This window comes from Gymnoscopelus braueri (assembly GCF_963280865.1).
Source record: "Gymnoscopelus braueri genome assembly, chromosome: 24".
Lineage (NCBI taxonomy): Eukaryota > Metazoa > Chordata > Actinopteri > Myctophiformes > Myctophidae > Gymnoscopelus > Gymnoscopelus braueri.
This window is the reverse complement of record NC_137626.1, coordinates 40,015,613-40,036,940: the sequence shown is the minus strand read 5'-3', so window position 1 is coordinate 40,036,940 and position 21,328 is coordinate 40,015,613. Positions and strand designations below refer to the sequence as shown.

The 21,328-nt window shown below is 42.6% G+C and overlaps 1 protein-coding gene across 1 annotated transcript in view; it reads left to right on the top strand.

The window, feature by feature from the left end:
• adamts5 (ADAM metallopeptidase with thrombospondin type 1 motif, 5 (aggrecanase-2)) overlaps positions 1 to 21,328 on the top strand; it is a gene marked incomplete at its 5' end in the record, with an annotated part of 49,023 nt that overhangs the window by 6,116 nt on the left and 21,579 nt on the right. Inside the window, 3 exons of the mRNA XM_080422515.1 lie at positions 14,448 to 14,580; positions 15,580 to 15,747; positions 19,626 to 19,909. Coding sequence (XP_080278641.1) covers positions 14,448 to 14,580; positions 15,580 to 15,747; positions 19,626 to 19,909 — 585 coding nt within the window. The remainder of the gene's footprint in view (positions 1 to 14,447; positions 14,581 to 15,579; positions 15,748 to 19,625; positions 19,910 to 21,328) is intronic.

Here is a 21,328-nt window from a genome sequence, read left to right as displayed (position 1 = left end):
TTGTTTTCAGAAAGAGAAAAGAAAAAGAAGAGAGGGGCGGGGGGGGGGGGGGCAACGAGAAAAAAGATAGAAAACAGAGAAACATGTCTAGGATAGGCAAAATCTAAGATATCTACTGTACATAGACATATAATCATATGATCTCCATTGTATCGAATACAATTTGACTAAGGTGCGATGATGAGATAAAGTGCAAAAATAAGTTCAGTACACAAAGGGCTTTCAGAGGGTAAAAAAATCACATGGTAGATTCACAGGAAAAGTCTATGTCCAGCCCATTTATCAGCTTAAATGTTATATTGTTCCAGTTCCAATATTGTCTGCTCATTTCTTTGTGTCATCTCTCTCATGATTGGATAAAGTTCACTAAAGAACTGGAGAGACAGGGAGACCCCTGTTACTGAACAAACACTCTATACCAATGATTACTAAATACTATCACAACATAGAATTTTAACGTATTCAATCCGGGAACGCATATGTGTCACTTTAGATTTCTTTGGCTATTCAAAAATAGCAGATATACAAGCTTGTAGATCTGCTATTTTTGAAAAATTGTGAACATTTGTTGAATATATATTCTACAAATGACTTTTAAATCTTAACATTTTTTTTTGAAAAAAACTCATGTTGCTATATTAGTGGTGCTCCAACTTTTCCATCTCAAGGACCCCCAAAATGATATGTAATTGGCCGTGGACCCACATCTCAAAATATGTTGTTCCAGGGACCCCCAGAAGCACAAATCAGAGTAAAACTATTTTGCTTTAAAATGCTTTTAATATTTAATTTAGATTGTGATTTGCACATATTTTTCAAGATTTTTCAGAAATAGCCGATCTACAAGCACATAGCGCGGCACTCGGTGTCGCGCTATGATCTTGTATATCTGCTATTTTTGAATAGCCAAAGGAATTCTAAAATGACACAGATGCGTTCCAGGTCTCATAGGGTTAACAAAGAAATATCATTCACTCCGTCTCTAAGTAAACAATCGAAGTTCTTCTGCCGTCACTGGGCCAGAGCCAGCTGCCCCGCGTAATACCTCGAGTCCTGTTGGCGCCGGTACCCGCTCCTTGGCAGAGGCGCTCCGCGTGAGGCATGCCTGAGGTTGACATGTTGGCGAGGCTGGCGCGCTGGTGCTCGGTGCCAGGCCACCAGTGATCCTTGTGGCGGGGTGCACCTGCACGCCCGGGCATGACGGAACTTCCCCCGGCGGGCAGAGGTCCCACACCGTCCCACGCCATCCTCTTCTGCGGGCATTTTTGGGCGCATGCATGGGCGCGGTGCGTTTTGGCTGGGTCAGCCGCTTACTGGAGTCTTCAGTGGTTCTCGAAACCTTTTTTTTATGTCAAGGACCGCCTGAGTTTACATGTGTTTGGCTGCAGACCCCCCATCTGAAAATGGTTTGTGACTAGGATATCCCCGTACAAGATGTGTGTTGTTGAACTGTTTCAGAACTCTTTTTTTGATAATAGCAGATCTCCTAGCTCACAACACATTGGGTCGTGAGCTTGCTTGTAGATCTGACATGGCTGACATCACACAAGCCTGGGAGAAACACCTTGAGGGTGAATCTAGTTCAGGGTTTCTCGCACCTTGATAATATTTGGAATTGATCAAAATCACTACAGATTAACCACTTAGTACTTCGTATACTAAAACGGACCTGAGTTGCACTGTACTTGGAGCTTGTAGATCGGCTATTTTCCAAACATTTTGACACATTTGGAAAACTTTTAAAGCACTTGTGAAACATTCTCTATAATGAGTACTTTTACTTTAGGTACTTAAAGTATATTTTTGATGACAATACTTTTGTACTTTCGCTCGAGTCAAATGTTGAATACTCTACTTGTTACAGAGTATTGCTATTTTTACTTAAGTAAAGAACTCTTCTTCCACTGCTGCCTGTCAAGACAGTCTGATGTCAGAAAAATGAGTTCAGTAGTTGTTAGGGTCGCGACCCTTCAAATGAGGTGAAAGTTTAAGTTAAGAGAGCAGTTGTGTCTTTATTTAAAATTTGACCTGCGGCCAATGCTGGAAAGTATGAAAGTTAGGCCCGAACAGCGCAAAAGGGAGTGTAATTGATATCTTATCCGTTAACAAAGTATTGTCTTCAAAAGTTAAAGCTCTATATTGTGATAGTAATCATTGGTATAGTAGAGTGTTCGTTCAGTAACAGGGGGTCTCCCCTGTCTCTCCAGCGCTATAATAAACAGAAAATACCGTTTCAGGTGGGATACCAATTTCTTGGGGTTCTCGCGAGAGAGAACCCATTTATCAGGTTTAATATGATAGTGTTCCAGTTCCGATTTGGTCTGTCATCACTTCCAATTTCACTCGTATCCTGTATCCCGTGTCATGTGTGAGTTCTCTCTCCTTATTGGATAAAATTGGTATCCTGACTGGACATTTTCTGTTTACTAAAGAGCTGGAGACCCCTGTTACTGAACAAACATTCTAGCAATGATTACTATCACAATTTACAATATAGAACCAAATGGACCTCAGAGTTAGATTAACTCTGAGGATTTGGCGTTGTGCTTGTGAGCTGAGCCAACATCAATCAGGAGATAATCCTCTTAGCTCATTCCATCCACTCTCGCCTCGCAGCGCCTTTCTTTCTTCAAATGACACGGACGTTTGATTGAGGGAATGCCAGCGCGCTAATTCTGCACCTCAGGGGCCAAGCAGGAGGGGGGGGGTTGATTGACACCTGTGGGTGGGGTTTGTAAAAAAGAAAAAAGAAAACACCCACTCTAAACATAGCCACAGGTGTATTTTCTAAGCCAGTGGTTCTCAAACTTTGTTTGGCTCAGCCCTGTAAACACCCCTGTAAATAACAGTTCATCCACTGCAACCCCCTGAATTACATTGTTACTTTATAAGCACCTTACATTTATGACATATTACGCTACGTAAATATGTAAATCTTTCCCCAAACTTGAGAGAGTATCCGTTTCTATTAGAAATTATTTGAAAATAACGTTATACTTGGAATTTAACGACTTGTACCCCAGCATCCCTATTTGGAACATTTGGCAAAAATAGCTCGTTCTGTATTGGCGTGAAGTACCGCAAGTAAAAGTACTCATTATGCTGCATGTCCCATTACAGTTCCTTCCAAACGTTTTCAAAATGCATCAACATCTTTCAGAAGTATAACTTATCTACAAGCTCGAGCTTGGTCTGCTATTTCCAAATAGACTTAAGTATAAAATAGGGTTTAAATGGTTAATTTATGTTTTGTAATAATAATCTCAATCTACAAAGTAACTAATATGTAAAATCTTCAAATAATTGTTGCGGAGTAAAATATACAATATTTGCCTAGTAAAACGTGCGTTCCCACCGCAAAATAAAGTATCTCTCTAGTCGTGGGTATATGTGGGTCGCGGACAAATTTGTATGGGTCGTGAGTTAATCTTTTTGTTTCCTAGATTTTGTTTTTAATTATTATTTCAAAAGAATAAAATAAAAAAAATCTCCCAAAAAAATTTACATTTTCCTGAGTTCTTTCAAAATAATAATATATATTTTTTTTTTGATCCATTAATTAGCGGGAAAAATACACAAACTAGTGAAAATAGCCGATCCACAAGCATGGCATCAAGATATTTATGCTTAGGTGATTTTTATTTATATTAGGATAAATTTGCGTGACTGTAAAGACGAAACGGAAGTGGGGAGGAGGCTTCACATCCGCTTTATATTTTAATCATGATCAGAACTTCCGAGTCCCAGACTGTATGACCAAAAACATTTGAAAATTGTGGGAGGCAACAGTCTGTTCACGCGAGACTAGTGTAGCAGAGTGATTCACAGCCTCAGTCTGATGACCTAAAAGCCTAATATCTCCTCCAGGCTTTGGGGGATTCCCTTTTGTCTAGTGGATAATATGTTGGCTTTCCACGCGGAAGACCCGGGTTCCACTACCGGGCATTACACTGGTCAGCGTTGGTTGAGAGGTAAGCGATCATTCTCGGCACACACACACACACACACACACACACACACACACACACACACACACACACACACACACACACACACACACACACACACACACACACACACACACACAAACACCGTGCCATTTGTCATGCACGGATGAATGGGTGGATGAGTGGATGGCTGGGTGGTGTGTCACAGAGTTTGAAGGGACTCTGTCCTTTGTAGAGGGGGTCCAATTACTCCCCCTCCACCCCCCTCTCCCCCCGGACCCAGAGGGATAAGGGTGACCCGTGTGGCAGGCAGCAGTGTCACTCGGTTCCTCACATGCCAGCACCCTCGACCACAACAACGGGCATATTGAAGGTGTGTGTGTGTGTGTGTGTGTGTGTGTGTGTGTGTGTGTGTGTGTGTGTGTGTGTGTGTGTGTGTGTGTGTGTGTGTGTGTGTGTGTGTGTGTGTGTGTGTGTTGCGTCATCACTGTGAACTGGGACAACAGGACAATGGTTGTACTGTAAGAGACATAGAAGTTCATCACTGCACTGGAATGGACACAAACACACACACACACACACACACACACACACACACACACACACACACACACACACACACACACACACACACACACACACACACACACACACACACACACACACACACACACACACACACACACACTGTAACTGGTGCGAACGTAGAAATAACTTACAAGTTAAAGTCCTTCATTGGTTAATGTGAATCTACAAAGTATCTACCAAGTAAAGCCAGCATCAGAGGTGTACACACTCACTCCTCCCCCATTCGCTAACACTTTGATACATACCTACTCCCACTTCAGTCAGTCTGTCCACATGTTAATTTGTTTAGTACTTTAGGGGTCTGCCATGAGAAAAGTCACACCAGCGTCCCCGCCAGAGACCACAACTGCACCATTGCTCCGATCCGCACCAAACTTGGCACAAACTTTGTTCAGGGGTCTTCCTTGACAAATCTTCACACTAGGGGGCTACATTTATGGACCCAGTTTACTGTACTGGGGGCCCCTAGGGGCCACGTAGTCGACCCAGCTTACTGCAGCCAGGGGCCACACCAAACTCGGCAACAACACTGTTCAGGGGTCTGCCATGACAATAGTCACACCAACAAAAGCTACATTACACGCATATGGGGCACTAGCAGTGTTATGTGCGTGTTTAACTGTCAGTGCAATGTATAGGACTAGCTCAGTGGTTCTCAAACATTTTCAAGTCAAGGACCCCCAAATTATTTTGTAATTAGCCGCAGACCCCCCTCCAAAAATGTGTTATGCCAGTGACCCCCATACATGATCTGTGTTGTTAAAGTGCTTGAAAAATATTCCAAAATGTTCACACTTTTTGTGAACCTTTTACGTTTTGATAATAGCTAATCTACAAACTCACAACGCGTTGCGATGCCACGCGTTGTGAGCTTGTAGGTTGGCCATTTTTTTTCAAATATCCATGGTATAAAACTCATTTTGCTTGGGACCCCCTGGAACCCTCTCAAGGACGTGCAACCCCACTTTGAGAAGCACTGCAACATAGGAGTAGATTACTGGTAGAGATCATCTCCCATGTCATCCCCTCCCACACACACACACACACACACACACACACACACACACACACACACACACACACACACACACACACACACACACACACACACACACACACACACACACACACAGTCTCACATGTACAGTAGATCTTGGAACACGTGTGCATGTGTATATGTTGGCTTGACGGATCAGTCGCAATGCGCTCCCCTCCCTGCTTTGTGGTCTTCCCCTGTGTGTGTGTGTGTGTGTGTGTGTGTGTGTGTGTGTGTGTGTGTGTGTGTGTGTGTGTGTGTGTGTGTGTGTGTGTGTGTGTGTGTGTGTGTGTGTGTGTGTGTGCGTGCGTGCGCACTTGTATTGCTATACTTGTGAGGGACAAATGTATAGTAGAATTTGAGAAATAGACATTCAGGATTCAGGCTTGCGGTTAAAAATAGCCCAATTCTTCATCAAATCGTCGGTCCTAAAATGTTGATGTCCTCACAAGTATAGTAATATACTGTGTGTGTGTGTGTGTGTGTGTGTGTGTGTGTGTGTGTGTGTGTGTGTGTATGTGTATGTGTATGTGTGTGTGTGTGTGTGTGTGTGTGTGTGTGTGTGTGGTCGTACAGTAAAAGTGTGCATTTTCCCAGCCCTCCGTGGTGAGTTTCTCTATTTGTTTTGGCACATAGTGATATTTCACACATGGTATATTTCGTCTGGTCTATATTCTGGACAGATTGTAGAAAGCTCTGCAATCCCAACCTCACACACACAAGACAGCGCCAACAATCTGCTTAAATAATCGTGAGAATGTGGGGTATTTTGAGGTACTTTTACTTTACTTGAGTATTTACTTAACCTATTTCAACTCTTCATATATAATCCCCATACATCTGAGAGGCAGATGTTTCACTCCACTACAATTGCTTGAAAACTAGGTACTTTGTAGAGTTAGATTATTATTACAAGTAAGACGCACGAACGCTGGAAGCGAACGCAGATTGACTGTGGCTGCCATATTTCAACCACACTGTAGTAGTGCACTCTGCCGCACTCTGCCGGCTGTATACAGGCAGTGCAGCTGCTGGCATTTCAGCACGGAGTTTCGAGTCACATGGGGGCGCGAGCCAATGAGAGCGTGAACACACGCTGTATACAGGCAGTGCAGCTGCTGGCATTTCAGCACAGAGTTTCGAGTCACATGGGGGCGCGAGCCAATGAGAGCGTGAACACACACGGAAAGACCATAAATAAGGGACAGACACACACACACACAACCCAAGCACGGTGATATAGTAAGCTCCACTTGGTCGCCTCCTTCCGCGTTCGCAACAAAACATGCATTAACCAATTAAGGACTGTTTTATACTTTGGTTATTTGAGAAAAGCTAATCTAAACGCTCACAATGTGTAGCGATGTGTCACGTTGCTAGCTTACAGATCTGCTTTTTTTTGGGGACACATTTTGACAAATGAATATGTGAAATTGACCATTCTGCAGTACTTTTATTTTGTTTTACTTTTACTCAAAGGTAGGGTAAGTGATTTGCTTTGGTTAAAATAAGTGTTAAATAGCTCTATATTCTGATAGTACTCATTGCTATAGAGTGTTTGTTATGTATTAGGAGTCTCCTTGTCTCTCCACCTCTTTATTAAACAGAAAATGCATTTTCGTTTCAGTTTCGGTTTCATTTACAATTTTATCCAACCAGGACAGAGAACTCAATCAGGATATAGATTAAACAAGTGAAATTGGAAGTGATGACACTAAGAAATGAGCAGACAAAATTGGAACTGGAACACTATACAAATTAAGCTTAAAAATGGGTACTTTCTCCTGATTGGCTGAGATTTTGACACCTACCGAAAAAAAATATTTTCTGTTTATTAAAGAGCTGGAGAGACAGGGAGACATCTGTTACTGAAAAAACACTCTATAGCAATGATTACTATCAGGATATAGTATTTTGACCTTTTAACAAAATACTTTTTGTTTTAACCAAAAAATATCACTTACCCTACCTTCAAGTAATGAAAAAGAGGACTTTATACTTGGAACAGATTATTTCTAACATTGCAGTATTTGGTAACCTACCAAATAGTCATTTCAAATACGATTTCAAACTTATTTTTTCAGTTTTTATTTTGTTTTGTTATTAATGCAGGAAAATGTAATTCTATTTCAGAATGTTTACTTACCAGGAAGAGCAAGGCTGTAGTTCCTTAGCTTACTGTAATCATGCTTTTGTTGTTGTTTTGTGTTTCTGTGTAAAAATCAACATGTTCCCACCGTAATCTGCCCTGCAGTCGTGCGTTAACGCCTGATTTTTAAGTAGTTATGCGCCGAAAAACAGTGGTGTAAAGTACATTTACTCAAGTACACTGCTCTACTAAGTACAATTTTGAGGTACTTTTACTTAACTGGAGTATTTACAATTTTCAGTACTTTTACATCTACTCCACTACATCTCAGAGGCAAATATTGTACTTTTACTCCACTACAATTATTTGAAAACTTTAGTTAGTTACTTTGCAGATGTAAATTATTACATTAGAACACATACATTAACCACTTTAGCCCTGTTTTATACCTAGGCTATTTGAAAATAGCCGATCTACAAGCTCACAACGCGACGCGTTGTGAGCTTGTAGATCTGCTATTTTCATATATTTTAGTACTTTTACTTTTGGTACTGTAAGTACATTTTGATACCAATCCTTTTTTACTTTTACTCAAGTACATTTTTAATTCCAGACTTTTACCTGTAAGGGCGCGCTCCCACCGCACTTTTATTTTACCTCTGGGGCAGAATCTGCCAATGCTTTGTCAATATAAATGTGTGGATTCACGCAAGAGCGGATTTTTCCGCTTGTCGCGCAGACCTTACGTTTATCCGCTCTACACGACTTGTCCATTTGAAGCATAAAACTGCTGGAGGCAGGAGCTGCTTTTCCCCCTCTGTCCAAGTGAGTGGAAGGCGGAGCGTCCCAAGACTCAGGAAGCAACATGGTGCTCAAGGCAGAAGGCGGTGCGGGCTATGGGGAGGGTCCTGAAAGTGAGTGACATGTGCGTCACTCCCGTTTTTTAGAATCCGCTGCCTGCAAAAAACTGTGGCCGCGCACAACCTGCGTTTAACGCTAGCCGACCATGTTTTGGTGGGAGCGCGCCCTAACAGGGTACTTCTAAATTGCAGTATTGATACTTTTACTTAAGTAATACAATTGAGTACTTTTTGCACCACAGCCGACGGCCCACCACACGGCACGCAATCCAGGCATAATAACTCAGGTGTAAGTGTCTACGTGCAAATTCGCCCGTGTGAATTCTTGACCTTTGACCCTCATTAGGTTGCCTGTCTATCACACAGTGCTGGAAGAATTACTTTTACTTAAGTATTTTTATTTTCACTTAAGTAAAATTTGCAATACCACAATATAGAAATACTCTGTGTTATTCCAGTAAAAGTCCTGCATTGATTGTACTTGTGAAAAAAGTACAAAAGTATTGGCATCAACATATACTTAAATTATCTAAATAGATACTACTCATTATGTAATATGCAGTCCCATTTCACAAGCTTTGTTCTTTTTTTTCAATAGTTTTCAAAATGTGTCACAATGTTTCTACAATAGTCGATCTACAAGCTCACAATTCGTCATGTTCGACACTTGTAGAGCTGCTATTTTTCAAATAGTAATAGTGCTAAAGTGTTTATTGTATTTTGTAATAATAATCTAAATCTGCAAAGTAAGTAGTAACTTAAGTTTTCAAATAATGGTAGCGGAGTAAAACCTACAATATTTGCCTCTGAGAAGTATTGGAAAATGGACATACTCAAGTAAAGTAAAAGTCTACAGTACTTTACACCCCTTGACCCTCCATTGGGTGGTCTGTCTGTCTGCCACGCCCACCTGTCCATCTGCTGCTTTGATTGGCAGACCCAGACGCTCAATTAGAGTTTGACAGACAGGCAGGCAGGCAGGCAGGCAGGCAGGCAGGCAGGCAGGCAGGCAGGCAGGCAGGCAGACAGACAGACAGACAGACAGGGATGTTAGCATTGGGCTTGACTTAACGAGTCCACAGTGTTTTTCTAGCATAATGAGCCTGCATGCGTGCTCACACACACACACACACACACACACACACACACACACACACACACACACACACACACACACACACACACACACACACACACACACACACACACACACCTGACCTACATATGCACCTGTTGTAATGTTATTTCTCTCAATATGTCTTGCTCTCTCCATTCTCTGCTTTCATTTCCGCTCTCCTCCTCCTCCTCCTCCTCCTCCCATCCCTCTCTCCTCCCATGTCCCATTCCTGCTGTTGTTACTCTGTCTGTCTGTCTGTCTGTCTGTCTGTCTGTCTGTCTGTCTGTCTGTCTGTCTGTCTGTCTGTCTGTCTGTCTGTCTGTCTGTCTGTCTGTCTGTCTGTCTGTCTGTCTGTCTGTCTGTCTGTCTATCTGTCTGTAGATAGGGTTGTGTAATGTCATTCCGTTAATATAACTATGCTGTAAAACTATAACTAACTTAGTGTGCAGTGTGTGTAGGCGGTCTCCCTCTTCCATTGCGACCATTACTTCACCTTGGTGTCAGGTAGGACACCTACTGGTTGAAACAATGAATTGCATGAAACTCTAAAGTGAAATATCCCGCCTTCCCAAAGAGTAACTAGTAACTAAAGTTTTCAAATAATTGTAGTGGAGTAAAAGTACAAAAGTATTGGTATAAAAATATACTTAAAGTACAAAAGTAAAAAGTAGTCATTATGCAGAATGTCCCATTTCACAAGTTTTCAAATGTATAAAAATCTTTTGAATATAGCAGATCTACAAGCTCACGATGTGTCGCATCGCAACGCATTGTGAGCTTGTTTCAAAGATTCAAATGGACGAAATGTACATAGGGCTGAAGTGGTTAATGTATGTGTTGTAATAATAATAAAAATCTACGAAGTAGTAACTATTATGTTTTCAAATAATTGTAGTGGAGTAAAAGTACAATATTTGCCTCTGAGATGTGGAGACAGTGGAGTAGAAGTAAAAGTACTGAAAACTGGAAATACTCCAGTAAAGTAAAAAATAATTCAAAATTGTACTTAACAGTACTTGAGTAAATGTACTTTACACCACTGATACTCACACCAGGGGCCACTTCTTGAACAACCCAGCATACTGTGTCAGGGGCTCCCAGGGGCTCCCAGGGGCCACATTTTGTTGAGACGACATCACACTTGTCACAGGTCCGCCCCCTGAACACACACAGTAGTCACACCAAAGAAACCTAAACTGCAGACATATAAACTACAGCATCGTTACAGCAGTGCAACACTTCATATCCACATAACTCTGTGACCATTGCTCCGACCGGCGCAACAAGGGCCTTGATTTGAAGAACATCTGAAAAACTTGTTCTTGAGAACATAGTGACGCCAGGGTGAAAGCGGTTCAAATCCTCATATCACACCATAAGGTGTGTGTGTGTGTGTGTATGTGTATGTGTGTGTGTGTGTATGTGTGTGTGTGTGTGTGTGTGTGTGTGCACGCACACACAGTGCAACACACAGTGCAACACTTCATATCCACATAACTCTGTGACCATTGCTCCGACCGGCGCAACAAGGGCCTTGATTTGAAGAACATCTGAAAAACTTGTTCTTGAGAACATAGTGACGCCAGGGTGAAAGCGGTTCAAATCCGGTGTGTGTGTGTGTGCACGCACACACACACGTACGCACGCACGCACGCACGCACGCACGCACGCACGCACGCACGCACGCACGCACGCACGCACGCACGCACGCACACACACACACACACACACACACACACACACACACACACACACTCAGAGTGTGCGTGGAAATGAAGCATACATATTTGTCCAATGAGGCAGGTTCTTCCACTATGAATGAGCTCTCTGAAAACAAACAACACTCGCCCACCATGCTGCACAGGCTTGCCTCGAACACACACACACACACACACACACACACACACACACACACACACACACACACACACACACACACACACACACACACACACACACACACACACTAACACACACACACACGCACACACACACTAACACACACACTAACACACACATACATGCACGCACGCACGCACGCACGCACGCACGCACTCACGCGCGCACGCACTCACGCGCGCACGCACGCACGCACGCCATCCTATGCGCTGAGCTGCATGACTTGTCTTTTGTTCAGCTCACTTAGCAAGAACAGCCTTTTCTCTCAGAGAATTTACTGTCTATAGTGTGCATGTATGTATATGTGTGTGTGTGTGTGTGTGTGTGTGTGTGTGTGTGTGTGTGTGTGTGTGTGTGTGTGTGTGTGTGTGTGTGTGTGTGTGTGTGCGTGCTCCCGCATATGCGCTCTTGTGTTTATACTCAATGGCCCCGATTCATAAAGGGATTTACGACCATATTTTGTACCTACTGGCATTTAGGACAAATCCTACACCTGCAGTCGGATTCATAAAAGTTTTTTGGTCTGTGTTTTGTGCGTCAGGTGCGCACGTTCTCAGGTCAGCCCTGAGGCTGTCTTACCAGGGATGAAATGTGCGTATGTCTTTAGAATGCTTTATTCTTCATGCCAAAATCAATTACAACAGTGGCAAACCTCAAATAAAATATATATATGCCCAACATTTGTCAACACATATAAAAAATAAAAAAATAAATGTCAAACTATATATTGCTTGTAGCCTACCGTATGCATCATATAGACATGATGTAGATTCCACCGCTTTTTATTTATTTTCTAGGCTATCAGTTGCATTTAGAGTTGAATTATTAGGTCCCCGTCCCATCTCAGCCAAAGTGTCACGTAATAATGAAAATAGGCTATGATGCCTTAATGAAACTGCGGAGGGACTGACGCACCTCTGTCCGTGCTGCAGTATTAATTTGTAGGCTAATAGTCTACTGTAGGCTACTCTACTGTATTTTGATCACATGAACACCACACACAACAGATCTAATATTCCCCATTCCGACGTAGGACAGTGATATATTCATAAAAAATTCACTAATTTAATCAATAAGTAATCAATAAGCTCTGGTCCATAATCCATAGCAGCGTTCCACTTGTATGCTGGATTTCATCATCTTTTTACCTTGGTAAAAGTCCGCAATGTTCATTAGAAAAGGCTTATATATATCCTTTCCACGTTTTATTAGCCTTTTATTTGGTAATGGGGTTAAACCTTGTAAACTTATTTATTCTCATTACACATGAGAGCATTTATTACGTGATCCGCTTCCAGACAGAACAGTAAGTTGTCAAGGCGATGCGAAGCCGCATCTGTTATCTTTAGACGAGGCGGAGTTGAACTTCAAACTTTCATCAGCGTTGCCAGATGTTGTGAGAGAAATAAGCAACCAGGTCTAGGAAAACAAGCCCAAAAGAAGCAACTGGCACTTAGGCCATTATAAGCACTTTAATTAAACCGTTGTGAGCTTGTAGATCTGCTATATTTAAAAAAAATCTTGTAATAAAATGTGCAATATTTGGAAGATTTTTTAAACATTCTAACAGCACAAATCTGCCTCCAGCTGGCACAAAACATTTTCAGATGGGGCTTATAGGGATAAATTAGCCTACATATTAACTTGGGGGTCCATGTCATAAAAATATTTGAGAACCACCGGTTAAAACAATTGAACAATTGTGAAGCAAGCCCAAATAACCAACTACACTTTAGAAACAAGCCCAAAAAACCGCGGTCCCCACAGCTACCAATATTTACAAGCAACTTTACAGAAAAATAAGCCCAAATTCGCTTATAATAAGCGGACATGGCAACGCTGTTTAGCACGGTTCAGCACGGTGACGTTAAAGTTGGATGCTGTTGGACGCAGCCTTCCAGAGTAATCATCACACCTGGTCATACGCACTGGTTGTACGCACGTCTCTGTGATATACGAACCCCTTTGGGAATTGCACGTCCGTTTGTGACTACCAAAATACGACCGGCCTTTACGAACTTTATTTACCCCATATTTACGACCCTCGTTATGAATCGGGGCCAATCTCCTCAGTGTGTGTGTGTGCGTGTGTGCTTATGTGCGTGTGCGTGCATGTGTGTGCGTGCGTGTGCGTGCGTGCGTGTGTGCGTGCGTGTGTGAGTGCGTGCGCCGTTGTTTTTGCAAATCCATATGTGTGTATGTGCAAAATTCAAGTGCGTGCCGGGTTTTTGTGTGTGTGCGTGTGTTACGTAGTCCTGTCTGGGCTGGTCGCGTGCATGCGCATGTGCGTGTGTGGGTGTGGGTGTGCGTGTGGGTGTGTGTGTGTGTGCAGAACACAGAGCGTGTTGTTCAAATGGTCGCGTCCAAACGGTCGCCCCCAGACAGAATGTGTCACACTGCGCCCAGTGGCGCTGTCAGTTCCACTTACACTCTTCCATGTCCACGGCACGCACGAGTGTGTGTGTTTGTGTGTGTGTGAGTGTGTGTGTGAGTGTGTCCACGTTGTAAATGGGCGTGTGCACGGTGCTCGTGTGTGCCTCCAGCCCCCAGGGAGAAGGGGGGGCATTGTGATTGACTGATTGATTGACGGGGGGATGGGGGGGATGCCCTCCAAGTCCATGGATCTGTGTGAGAGTCAGACAGTCATTGGATCAATACACACTGAACCCTGGAACCTCTTGGCAATAACTTTGAAACCGTTTAAAAGGACCCCCATGTATGGTTTAGGTGTTAGGCTTAGAGTTTTCCCTATTAAATACTTAGTTGTGCGGCGATGTCACACCGAAAATTGTCGATCTAAAAGATTGTAGATCTGCAATTTTCTGGCTATTGTTCGGCCATTTTCAATGCTGTCCCACAATTTCTATGTCCTCACAAGTATAGTAATACAAACGTTTGTGTGCGTGTGCAGGACCTGTGCGGGCACCACTCGTGCGACACGCTGGGCATGGCGGACGTGGGAACGGTCTGCTCTCCGGAGAGGAGCTGTGCCGTCATCGAGGATGACGGCCTGCACGCCGCCTTCACCGTGGCACACGAGATAGGTGAGTGTCTGTCTGTCATAAGCACAGAATGTTGCCGTTGAGGTATTCAATTTAGTTTCCATTCGTTTCCACAGATAAATATTGTAGAAAAAGCAGATCTACAAGCTGAAGAGGTAATCTACAGCTTGTAGCTTTTTTTCAAAACATTGCCTCTTTCTCATATTATTGGAGAATTTGGCCAATGTTTGACCCGTTTTTATAGTATAGTTTGTTGAATACTTTTGATGCAGTAATGGTATTTTTCTTTTCTTTTTTTTAGGTATTAAAATGTCTTAAAAGTCCTTAAAATGTGACTTTACTGTCACCTCTGTTCTAAACAGCATAAGGCAGTTTAGAGCACTTAACGATTTGAACTTGTAGATCTGCTATTTCCGCTATTTTTGGATATATCGTAATTTCTCAACGTGGAAGCGATTATGAGCATTATGCAAAATAATTGCGATAATGTCAAATAATTGCGATTAGGCGATTATGTAATCATTGTGAGAGCATGAAATAGCAGGCTTTGTCTGTGGGCTTTGACCTGTGAGTGAACCGTGCACATCTCGTGTTTATCACCCATTAATATCATACGAGTCTCGACGCGCATCCAACCTGTTTACCTTACAGAATCCCCCACTTTCTGACGGTTTACTGCCTCTGTCTCACTCTCTGTCTGTCTGTCTGTCTGTCTGTCTGTCTGTCTGTCTGTCTGTCTGTCTGTCTGTCTGTCTGTCTGTCTGTCTGTCTGTCTGTCTGTCTGACTGTTTGTCTGTCTGTCTGTCGGCACCTCTTTCAATTCTCTTCAATACAATTCAAAGTTGCTTTATTGGCATGGGAAACATACAGTATTTACATCACCAAAGCAAGTATGAAATGAAATAAGCAATAAACAAAATGCATGTACAGTTAAGGATGTATAGCAGTGTAGCATTTCAATTTCACAGTAAAAAAACTTTGTTTCTATCTATCTCTCTCTCTCTCTCTCTCTCTCTCTCTCTCTCTCTCTCTCTCTCTCAGGTCATCTGCTGGGTCTGTCACATGATGACAGTAAGTTCTGTGAGGAGCGCTTCGGGGCGAGCGGGGACAAGCGTCTGATGTCGTCCATCCTGACGTCCATCGACGCATCCAAACCTTGGAGCCGCTGCACCTCGGCCACCATCACGGACTTCTTTGACGACGGCAACGGTGAGTCTGCAAAGAAAAAAGCATTGTTTGGATAACTATCTATATATCTATATCTATATCTATATGTATATGTATATGTATATATCTATATCTATATATATCTATATCTATATGCTCGGTTGCGCGCCTGTGTCACGCTCCGAAAATTGTATAATATATAATATTTATATATAATATAAAAGTACAATACTTGAGTACATGTACTTAGTTACTTTACACCACTGGTTGTGTTGGATGTCACTGTATTTCCTCATTGAGTGTTGTGACGCTGTGTCAGCAGGTGAAAGCCAGTATTAAACTCAATGTAAATGACGAAATACAATGACATTCTGGCACAGACTGGATTAACAGACAGACTTTAGGAAAAATACATTGGCACAAAATATTGTCAGATGGGGGTCCATGGCCAAATACATACACATTTGGGGGTCCTTGACATGAAAAGGTTCGAGAATGACATTAGGAAGCAAGATCAAATAGGCAACTACACTTTAGAAACAAGCCCCCCCCAAAAAAAATAATTGCAACCCAACAACTACCAATATTTACAAGCAACTTTACAGAAAGTCGCTTATAGTTATTATTATGTTTGCACCGCATGATTGCTATGGGCTACACGTCCGGAAATAGGGTAAAATAGGCCTATGTTGGAGAAATTGTGGAAAAGTTTTTAACATGCATTGGAAAGAATGTGTGGGAACCTTGGCTGGAAAGCCCATTTGGTTCCCTGTGTACACTCTCAGAGTTACAGACCCGTAAGGGTTCATTGCACACTCTCAGAGTTACAGACCTGTAAGGGTCCATTGCACACTCTCAAAGTTACAGATCTGTAAGGGTCAATTTGGTTCCATTTGCACACTCTCAGTGTTACAGACCCGTAAGGGTCCATATTTGTACATTCTCAGAGTTACAGACCTGTAAGGGTCCATTTGGTTCCATTTGTACACTTTCAGAGTTACAGACCCGTAAGGCTCATTTGGACCTCTGGTGGTCCCTAGACCTCACATTGAGAACCAGTAGAATAGGGTATATTTTCCCCCCCACACTATTTATATGATCTCCTCAGATCGTACAATGACAATACATGTTTCCCTAAGTTTAAAAAGACTTGCATTGTTTTCTTTCTCTTTTTTTTTGGTACTCTTAGCTTTTACTCTTTGATGTGAGAGAAAGTGCATTTCACTGAAATGCTCACATTTCTACCGTTAGACCAAGCAGGAAATGTCAGCTTTGTTGACGACCGTGGCCCTCGCTCACCACGCCAACTTTCCTAGAAGCCAGAATGCCAGAGAGGTGGCGTTGTGTTGGCTGACATTTTGGAAGGTATAACGGCGTTGGTTCCAGCACAGTTAACATATAGGCCAACAGCGGTGGGAGAAGCGGTCGGATTTTAATGTTTAAATCCTTTATTCTGAATTTGATTTAACCCATTAAGATCTGAGGCCGATTCTAAACATGTCTTTCAATCAGTGCTGTAAAGTAACTAAGTACATTTAATCAAGTACTGTACTTAAGCACAATTTTGAGGTATTTTTTTTACTTTAATAGAGTATTTCCAATTTTCTGTACTTTTACTTCTCCACTACATCCCAGAGGCAAATATAGAGAGAGATGGAGAGGGAGAGGGAGTGGCGCAAACACTGTTCAGGGGTCTGGAATGACAACAATCCCACCAAAAAAAAAATCTAAATTGCAAAAATATGGGACACTGCAGCAGTGCTACAGCATTGTTGCAACAGTGTTTAAAGGTAGGGTAAGTGATCAGTGGTGTAAAGTAACTAAGTAGATTATCTCAAGTACTGTACTTAAACACATTTTTGAGGTACTTTTACTTTATAAACAAGCAATTGTCTATACTATTACTTCTACTCCACTACATCTCAGAGGCAACTATTGTACTTTTACTCCACTACAATTATTTGAAAACTTTAGTTACTAGTTACTTTGCAGATATACATTATTACATCATAAAACATACATTAACCACTTTAGCCCTACAGTATATTATACCTAGGCTATTTGAAAATAGCCAATCTACAAGCTTAGTAGAGCTTGTAGATCTGCTATTTTCAAACATTTTAGTACTTTTACTTTTGGTACTTTAATTACATTTTGATAATACTTTTGCACTTTTATTCAAGTACATTTTTAAATCCGGACTTTTACTTGTAACAGAGTACTTCTACATTGCATTATTGCTACTTTTACTTAAGTAAACCATTTGAGTACTTTTTCCACTGTAAATTATATATTTTATTAAAATAAGTGTTAAATTGCTTCATATTCTGATCTAATCATAGCTATAGAGTTTTTTTTTTTTCGGTAACAGGGGTCTGTCACACTGTTGTAGCACCCCATATGAGTGGAATTTAGTCATTTAATTGAATCGATTTGGTGATGATTGCAGAAACGGTGTTCCTGAGCCAAATTAGGGACCCCTGGGGGCCACTCATGGCCCCTGGTGTGACTGTTGTCACGGCAGACCCTTGTATAGTGTTTGTGCCAAGTTTGGTGCGGATTGGAGCAATGGTGCGCCTTGCAAGTCTGCATGTTACGTTTGTGACGTCCACCGTCGGTGGACCAATTCAACATCGAGTTGCCCACAATCAGTGGTGTAAAGTAACTAAGTACATTTACTCAACTGTATTTAAGTACAATGTTTAGGTATTTTCACTCTACTGGAGTATTTCCAGTTTTCAATACTTTTACTTCTACCCCACTACATCTCAGAGGCAAATAGTGTACTTTTACTCCACTACAATTATTTGAAAACGTTTAGTTACTAGTTACTTTGTAGGTTTTGATTATTATTACAAAACATACATTACACACTCCAGTCCTATATACATTTTGGCCATTTGAAAATAGCCGATCTACAAGTTGACAATGCGTCGCAATGCAACACATTGTCAGCTTGTAGATCTGCTATTTTCAAAACATTTGTGTATAATTTATACATTTGAAAACTTGTGAAATGGGACATTCTGCATTATGAGTACTTTTACTTTGGTACAAGTATATTTTGATAAAAATACGTTTGTACTTTTCCTTAAATAACCTTTTACTTGTAACCAAGTATTTCTACATTGCAGTATTGATACTCTTACTTAAAGAGGTGGTGCCATGGTTTTGCCCTTTTTCTGTTTTTCATGTGCCTATGAGGTTGATAGAACTTCATTAAGCCCCCTGGTGGTGTTTTTATGGTGTTTTATGTCTTCTCTGACTATTTTGAGTTTCTACCTGGAGGCTGAAACCTTGAGGGTCAAACGTGCCAATAGAGAAACAGCGCTTTAGTGACATAGTAAAAACATACACTCCCCCTCATTATCATAACACAACAGGTCTGGGCATGAGGAGGAGGAGGGACTAGGACAGGTGGGTGGTGCTAAGGTGGTGGAGGAGGTGCTTAGGTGAGAACCAGGTATACTTAATGAACTGGAGCCGTGTCCACATAAAAACATAATTTTAACAATTTCTGTACACTTTTTTGAAAAAAATCTTCCTCCTAGTATAACCATAATACCTGATGATTATGTTTTAGGGGGGGGGAAAATCACTGAAAATCACGGCACCCCGTCTTTAAGTAAATATTTGAGTGCTTTTTCCACCACTGCCCACAATGTTTAGGTTGCACACTTCCAGCATCCTGATAAATGTAGTTGTAGAAAATTGTTTCAAAAATATTTCAAGGCTGGTAATCGACTCCCGATCCCGACGGCCTTTGCTGGGTGTCACACCCCATCTCTAACCCCCAGTCTCTCTTCCTGTCAGCCAACTGTCCTATCAATAAAAGTAAAAAATACATATATACATAATAATAATAATAATAATAATGTTTCTAAATGGGTCTTTGCGGTCTCTTTCCCTCTCCTCCATAGCCGAGTGTCTGCTGGACCCCCCCCGCCAGCCGCTGCTGGGCCCGGAGGAGCTGCCGGGGCAGAGCTACGACGCTGTGCGTCAATGCAGGCTGGCGTTCGGCCCCGAGTACACAGTGTGCCCCGGCATGGACGTGTGCGCGCGGCTGTGGTGCGCCGTCATCCGCCAGGGCCAGATGGTGTGTCTGACCAAGAAGCTGCCCGCCGTAGAGGGCACCCCGTGTGGGAAGGGCCGCATCTGTCTGCAGGGGAAGTGTGTGGACAAGACACGCAAGAGACACTACTCGGTGAGACCTGGGGGTGCATGGTCAGTGGTGGGAAAAGTAATCAAATGTTTTACTTAAAGTAAAAGTATACAATACCACAATATAAGAGTACTCTGTTACAAGTAAAAAGGCCTGTGTTCAAAATGTTACTTGAGTAAAAGTGCAAAAGTATTGGCATCAAAATATACTTGAAGTACCATAAGTAAAAGTACTAAAACTTTTGAAAATAGCAGATCGGCTATTTTCAAATAGTCTATGTGTAAAATAGGGCTAAAGTGGTTAATGTGTGTTTTATAATGTAATAATTTACATCTGCAAATTAACTAGTAACCCAGGGTTACGTATGTAACCCCGGTTTTATTAGTAACGTAAGTAAGGTACTTACTATGGGATATCATCGCCCCCTGGCGATTGCACAGAGCACAACAGGACTCCCTAATTCCAATTCCTATTGGATAGGGTCGTGTGACGCAAAACACCGGCGTCCGGTTGTGGTATAAATACCACTGCGTCACATGGACTCGCCCTCTGAAACCTTCCACTCTGCACGCCACACTGCGCACAGAGGGGGTTAAAAACGTAAGTACCTTACTTACGTTACTAATAAAACCGGGGTTACATACGTAACCCAAGGCTATTATGACGTAAGCTGCAGTAAGGTACTTACTATGGGACACATAAATGTCCCCCGGGGGAGCCCATGTTTAACCAACCCTACCCAAATGCTTGCCCAAGGCCGCAGGTCCTGCCCTCGGCAAGACCATGGCCCCCAGGCAACTCAGACCCTTCGGGTCAGGATGCAAAAGGATTTATGGCAAGACCTTGACAGACATAAGTCCTGTCCCTAGTCACCAGCCCGGACAGACCCTGGTCTGACCGGCCCTGTGACAAAGAAACCAAGGGCTCCTCCTCCCAGACCATGCCTAGCTGGTCTAGAGAGGGCTTGGAAGGCCAGCCAGGCAGGGAGAGAGAAACATGCCCCCAGGCATGACTCGCATTCCCTACCCTGAACCGGCTGCTGCCTACAAGAAGGAGGAAACCACATGCCACCAGGCATGTCTGTGTTTACCTAACCTTGAAGGCTGAAAAGGCCAGCCAGGCAGGGAGAGAGAACATGCCCCCAGGCATGCCTCGCATTCCCTGACCTGAACCGGCTGCTGCCTACACGTAGGAGGAAACCACATGCCCCCAGGCATGTCTGCGTTTACCTCACTACGAAGGCCGAGAAGGCCAGCCAGACAGGGAGAGCGAACATGCCCCCAGGCATGCCTCGCATTCCCTGACTTGAACCGGCTGCTGCTCACCAGTAGGAAGAAACCACTTGCCTTCAGGCATGTTTGTGTTCACCTAACTTGAGCCAGCCGCTACACCCAGGATCATGCGCGCAAGCTCAGATGCCGCCACGTCCAGGCTGTAGAAAGATGCAAAGGTCAAGGGAGA